The 5,910-nt window shown below is 55.4% G+C and overlaps 1 protein-coding gene across 1 annotated transcript; it reads left to right on the top strand.

Annotated features, from left to right (window-relative positions):
• Nucleotides 1–369: 369 nt before the first annotated feature.
• On the top strand, nucleotides 370–1,220 carry LOC136480010 (uncharacterized). Its single transcript, XM_066477694.1, has 3 exons — nucleotides 370–474; nucleotides 594–965; nucleotides 1,062–1,220. Exons 1-3 carry the CDS (start codon nucleotides 370–372, stop codon nucleotides 1,218–1,220), a joined length of 636 nt encoding a protein of 211 aa, XP_066333791.1.
• The last annotated feature ends 4,690 nt before the right edge of the window (nucleotides 1,221–5,910 follow it).

Here is a 5,910-nt window from a genome sequence, read left to right as displayed (position 1 = left end):
AGAGAGGAGGGAGACCGAGCTCCCTGCCTTGCCTGGTGGAGGGACGCACGGCTCGCCCTCCCGGTCGGAGCTAGATGCGTCGGTGGGAGACGTTGCCGGGCCGGAGGCGGAACGTCCACCGGCGGGCCATGAAATCGAGGGCATGCAGATCCCCTCCGATGGCGAGGTAGATGCTAGGGTGGAGCCACCGGCCATCTCATCGTCGCAGGAGTTGTCTATGGTTCGATCATCGGCTAGGCCTTCCAGCGCGTTAGGGGTGACCACCGACCTGGTGTGGCCCTGCCCCGACGATCCGAGGAAGGTTCGGTTCATCCTTCGGGATGAGGGGGAGCTGTAGCTCTAGGACGTACTTGGGGGAGAGGACTCGCGATGGAGTCTGATCTCGCCCAAACCAGGGCGAGGCTCGAGGAGGCCTTGGAGCGGGTCAAGTCCGTCCATCAGGCAGTTATACTCGACCTACCCCACGTCGTGGAGGTAAGTTTTCTGCATTTGTCCTTGATTCCTTGGTTTCTCGCTGGTTGCTTCAGCGTGTTTGCTTCTTGCTTTTGTAGGACTTGGAGGAGATTTTGAGCTGCAAGTCCCGTTTCCTCTAGGAGGAGCATGCTCGGATGGAGCAGGAGGCCACCGCGTCCCGGTGGCTCACCGAGCTCGAGCGCCAGCTAGAGTCCACCCACCGTGAGTCTCAAGACTGGGCGACCGATGCGATGGAGGCGTGGGCGGTGGAACTGCTCACGGTGGAGCGGGTGACCGCCGTTGAGCGGGGACTTGAAGCGGCAAAGGTCCACCAGGTGGAGACCGAGGCGGTGCTCCAGAAGTCCCTGGCGGAGACCGAGGCGGCGATCCAGAGCTCCCTAGAGGCTCTGGAGTCGGAGCGGAAGGCCCGGTCGGAGGTTGACCAGGAAGGGCTAGCGCTCCAGGGCCAGGTGCTTGGGGCGGAGGAGTTGAACGCTCGGCTATGCGAGCAGGTGACTCAGTAGGAGGAAGGACTCTCCATCCTCGAGAACACCCGCCTCGGTATGTACCTATTCTGCTTTTGGTTGATGTTTTGTTTTTTCCTTTAGCTTGCTTCTGATCTTGTCATCCTTCTTCTAGAGCTGGGCGGAAAGGTTGGGTCGCTGAAGCAGGACTTGGAGACGGCCAAGGTGATGATTGGTCAAAATGCGGAGGCACTGGCCAAGTCCCTACAGGAGCGACATGCTCTCGAGGGGGAGCTTGACTAGATCTGCAACGTCACCCAGGATGTCGTCTCGGAAGTCTTCGAGTCATCGCCGAGCACCAGCACGCCCGCCATCTGACTGGCAAAGGTCCCAGATGAAGTTCGGGCCCTCATCTTTGACGGGATGTTCTATGGGACGTCGAGGGTGTTGACTTCGGTGGCGAGGCACCACTCAAACCTGGACTTCGCCGCCATCTGTAGTGGGGACGCTGATGGCTAGAGCGCGGAGGACATCCATGCGCTCGAGGAGAGCTTGCTGCCACATGCACAGTTTGTGGCTGAGCAACTCTCCGTGCAGTGGGTGATGGATGCTCGTTGTGCGAACGCGGCTGAAGGCGCGTGCTAGGAGGACGTCGCCCAGCCTACGGATGGAGTGGAGCCCGGGTTAGAAGCGAACGTCGCCTCGCCTTCGACCGAGCTGAACGTCGCCCAGCCAGAGGACGAGCAACCCCTACCCTCGCCGGTCGCGCCGTCAGCCGATGCCGCCGGGCGGCCACAGTTGTATTTAGAGTAGGAAAAACAGTCAATATATGTAAGGGATAAGTTCGTGGGGGAGCCCCCTATGTAAACATTTTTGTGTATACATGAATACATCAACTTTGTTTTTGTGATGGAATCACTTTGTGCGGGGAAGCATGTCCCATCCGTTCTTTATTTTTATGCTAGCATAACTTTGTTTTTATTCTTTCTTTTTTGCACCTGCTCGTTCGAACCATACGATGCAACCTTAAGAACCTGGGCATGGCCTGCGAGGCTCAGCTGCTCGTAACCATAGGTCGTGGCGGGGTGTGATCGATCGGAACATTTAAAACCAAGTTACGTAAGGTAATTAAAGTAACAGACTACCCTTTCATTTAGGTAAAAAGTATTTACCATATGATAATAAAAAGGAGAGGTGGTATCACACACCCATGGAGCCCCCGAGCGACCTAGGTCGTAGGAGCAAACGTTGAATGAAAGAAAACGGTAAGACCGAATTTTATGGGAAGAAACGACGTAGTTGTTCGATGTTCCAAGTGTTGGTGAGAACATTGCCATTGTCGTCCTTCAGTCGGTAGGCACCCGGTCGGATCACTTTGGTCACCGTATAGGGTCTCTCCCAAGGCAGGGAGAGTTTGTGCTCCTCCTTGGTCGATTGGGTCCTTCGAAGGACGAGGTCTTCGACCTTGAGGATTCTTCCTCTGATTTTTCTCTCATGGTACATGCGGAGAGTCTGCTGGTAGCGAGTAGAGCGGACGACGGTCGTCACATGGGCCTCCTCGAGCAGGCCGACTGTGTCTTGCCGAGCCTCCATGGCTCGGTCGTAGTCGAAGGCCTTCACTCTTGGGGCACCGTGGTCGAGGTCAGTGGGTAGCACTGCTTCAACTCCATAGGCTAGGGAGAAGGGTGTGAACCCTGTGGATCAGTTTGGGGTCATTCTTAGGCTCTAGAGGATCGCTGTGACCTCTGCAACCCATCATCCGATGTACTTGTTGGGCCGGTCGAAGATGCGTGGCTTAAGTCCTTAGAGGACCATGCCATTGGCGCGCTCGACCTGACCGTTAGTACGTGGATGTTTGACCAAGTCCCAGTCGATCCTGATGCCGTATCCTTCACTGAAGTCCAGGTACTTCTTCCTAGTGAAGTTAGTTTCGTGGTCAGTGATGATACAGTTAGGAACGCCGAACCGGTAGATGATGTCGAGGAAGAACTTGACTGCCTCTTCCGAGCGGATGTTGGTGATGGGCTTCACCTGTATCCACTTGGTGAATTTGTCGACCGCTATGAGCAGGTGAGTGAAGCCACCCAGGCCCTTTTTGAGGGGTCCTACCATGTCGAGGCCCCAGACCACAAATGGCCAGGTGATGGGGATGGGTTGAAGCTCCTATGCCGGCAAATGGGTTTGTCGAGCGTAGAACTGGCATCCTTCACACCTACGGATGACCTCCTCTTCATCTCGTAGCGTAGTGGGCTAGTAAAAACCTTGGTAAAAAGTTTTTTCGACCAGCGACGTCGGGGCCGAGTGATGTTCGTAGATTCCGGCGTGGACCTCGAGGAGGAGCTGTTTCCCTTGGTTGGTAGGGATGCACTTCATGAGTACCCCCGATGGACTTTGTTTGTAAAGTTCATCACCGAGTGTGATGAACGTCTTGGCGCGTTGAGCGATCCATCGTGCTTCAGTCCTTTCAGGTGGGAGAACCTCCTCGAGGAGGTAGGCAAGTAGCGGCGCTCGCCAGTCGGCTTGATCGAGTGCCACCACAGCAACATCGGTGGGCGACGTCGTCATGGAGGTACTGGGGTCGGAGCCCCTACGCGCCAGGTCGGCATCGGGGTGTGTCTAGATCGGACCTTCCAGGATGTGAGCGAACGGCGAATGGAGGTCATTGACGAAGACCCCGTCTGGAGACAGAATCCGCTTGGCAGCCAATTTTGCGAGAAAATCGGCGACATCATTGTCCTTTTGGGGGACATGATGTAGCTCGACCCCCTGGAATTTGTCCTCAAGCTTGCGCACCTCCTGGTAGTATGCTGCCATGAGAGGGCTTCTGCAGGAGGACTCCTTTATGACTTGGTCAACGACCAACTCCAAGTCACCGCGAACGTAGCGTCGCATAGCACCAAGCTCAATGGCGATGCGCTGTCCGTTGATGAGGGCCTCTTATTCCGTAGCATTGTTTGAGGCAAAAAAATGGAGGCGGATGGCGTAGCGGAGCCTACTCCCGTCTGGGGAGGTCAGAACCACTCTAGCCCCCGAGTCGGGTGCAATTACGGACCCGTCGAAGTACATCATCCAATACTCATGGGTGATGTCCGAGGTTGGTAGCTAGACCTCCGTCCATTCGACGACAAAATCCACGAGAGCCTGAGACTTAATGGCGGTGCGGGGGATATACCTAATGTCGTGGCCCATGAGTTTGAGTGCCCACTTGGAGATCCGTCCCGCGGCGTCGCGGTTGCGGACGATGTCTCTGAGCGGGTATGTAGTGACGACCATGACTTCGTGGTCGGTGAAGTAGTGCAGGAGCTTCCGAGTCACCATCAGCACGGCGTATAGGAGTTTTTGCACCTGGGGGTACCGGACCTTGGGGTCGGTGAGTACCTGCCCGACGAAGTATACGGGTCGCTAGACCTTCAGGTGGTGTCCTGGCTCCTCCCTTTCGATGACCAGGGTGGCATTCACCATGTGGTTGCTTGCCACGATGTAGAGGAGGAGGGGTTCTCCCCGGTCGGGAGCGACGAGGATTGGGGCCAATGTTAGTGATGCTTTGAGGCTCTCCAAAGCCTGCTGTGCTTCCTTAGTCTAGACGAAAGCGTCCGTCTTTTTGAGAAGCTTGTAGAGAGGCATCCTCCATTCGCCGAGCCGGGAGATGAATCGGCTCAGGGTGGCCAGACAGTCGGTGAGCCTTTGTACACCTTTGACGTTGCGTATAGGGCCCATGTTGGAGATGGCCGTGATTTTTTCAGGGTTGGCCTTGATGCCGTGTTCAGACACGATGTATCCTAGCAGCTTCCCCTTTGGAACCCCAAAAACACATTTTTTGGGATTCAATTTGATGTTGGACCTTTAGAGGTTCGCGAACGTCACAGCCAAGTTTGTGATCAGGTCGCAAGCTTGAGCCATTTTGACCACTATGTCATCAACATAGATGGCGATGGTTGGTTTTGGTCGGTCAACCTTATCAGGTTGGTCGAGCGTGTCAATCTGGTCGACAAAGCATTGATGCATGCACCATTGATAGGTGGTGCCAGCGTTCTTCAGGCCGAAAGGCATGGTTACGTAACAGTACGAACCATATGGGGTGATGAACGAGGTTGCGAGTTGATCGGACTCTTTCATCGTGATCTGGTGATAGCTTGAGTAGGCATCCTGAAAGGAGAGGATCTCGCATCCCAAGGTGGAGTCGACTATCTGGTCTATGCGTGGCAAAGGAAAATGATCCTTTGGACACGCTTTGTTGAGGCCAGTATAATCAACGCACATTCTCCATTTCCTAGTTTTCTTTTTAACAAGAATAGGATTGGCAAGCCAGTCGGAGTGGTATACCTCCTTGATGAATCCAGCCACCAGGAGTTTGGCGATCTCCTCGCTTATGGCCCTGTGGCTCTCATCATCGAAGTGACGCAGACGCTGCTTGGCGGGCTTTGAGCCTGAGATGAGGCATAGTGCGTGCTCGGCAACCTCCCGCGGTATGCCTAGCATGTCAGAAGGTTTCTATGCGAAGACATCGCGATTGACGCATAGGAAGTCGACGAGCTCGCATTCCTATTTGGCTGGGAGCTGGGTCCCGATCCGCACCGTCTTGGTAGGGTCAGTGGGGTCGATCCCCACCGCCTTAGTTTCCTCGAGTGGGCAGAAGGCAATGGAGGAGGTTGGCTTATTGCAGTCCAGGACTGCTGGGGTCAACAACCCCCTGAGCCACGAGAGCTCGGAAGAGTTGATGACGGCAGTGGCGAGCTCAAAATGCTCGCGGTTGCACGTGAAGGCGTGCAAGAAGGCGCTACCCACAGTGATGACGCCGTTCAGTCATGGCATCTTCAGCTTGAGGTAGGTGTAGTTGGGGATCGCCATGAACTTGGCATAGCATGGCCACCCCAAGATGGCATGGTAGGACCCTAGGAAGTCCACCACTTCGAAGGTGAGAACCTCCGAGCGGAAATTGGCTCGGTTGCCAAATGTGACGGGCAGGCCGATCTGCTCGAGCGGATACGCCTGC

The sequence above is a fragment of the Miscanthus floridulus genome, chromosome 9 (genome assembly GCF_019320115.1).
Source record: "Miscanthus floridulus cultivar M001 chromosome 9, ASM1932011v1, whole genome shotgun sequence".
NCBI lineage: Eukaryota > Viridiplantae > Streptophyta > Magnoliopsida > Poales > Poaceae > Miscanthus > Miscanthus floridulus.
This window is presented reverse-complemented; position numbering and strand designations above follow the sequence as displayed.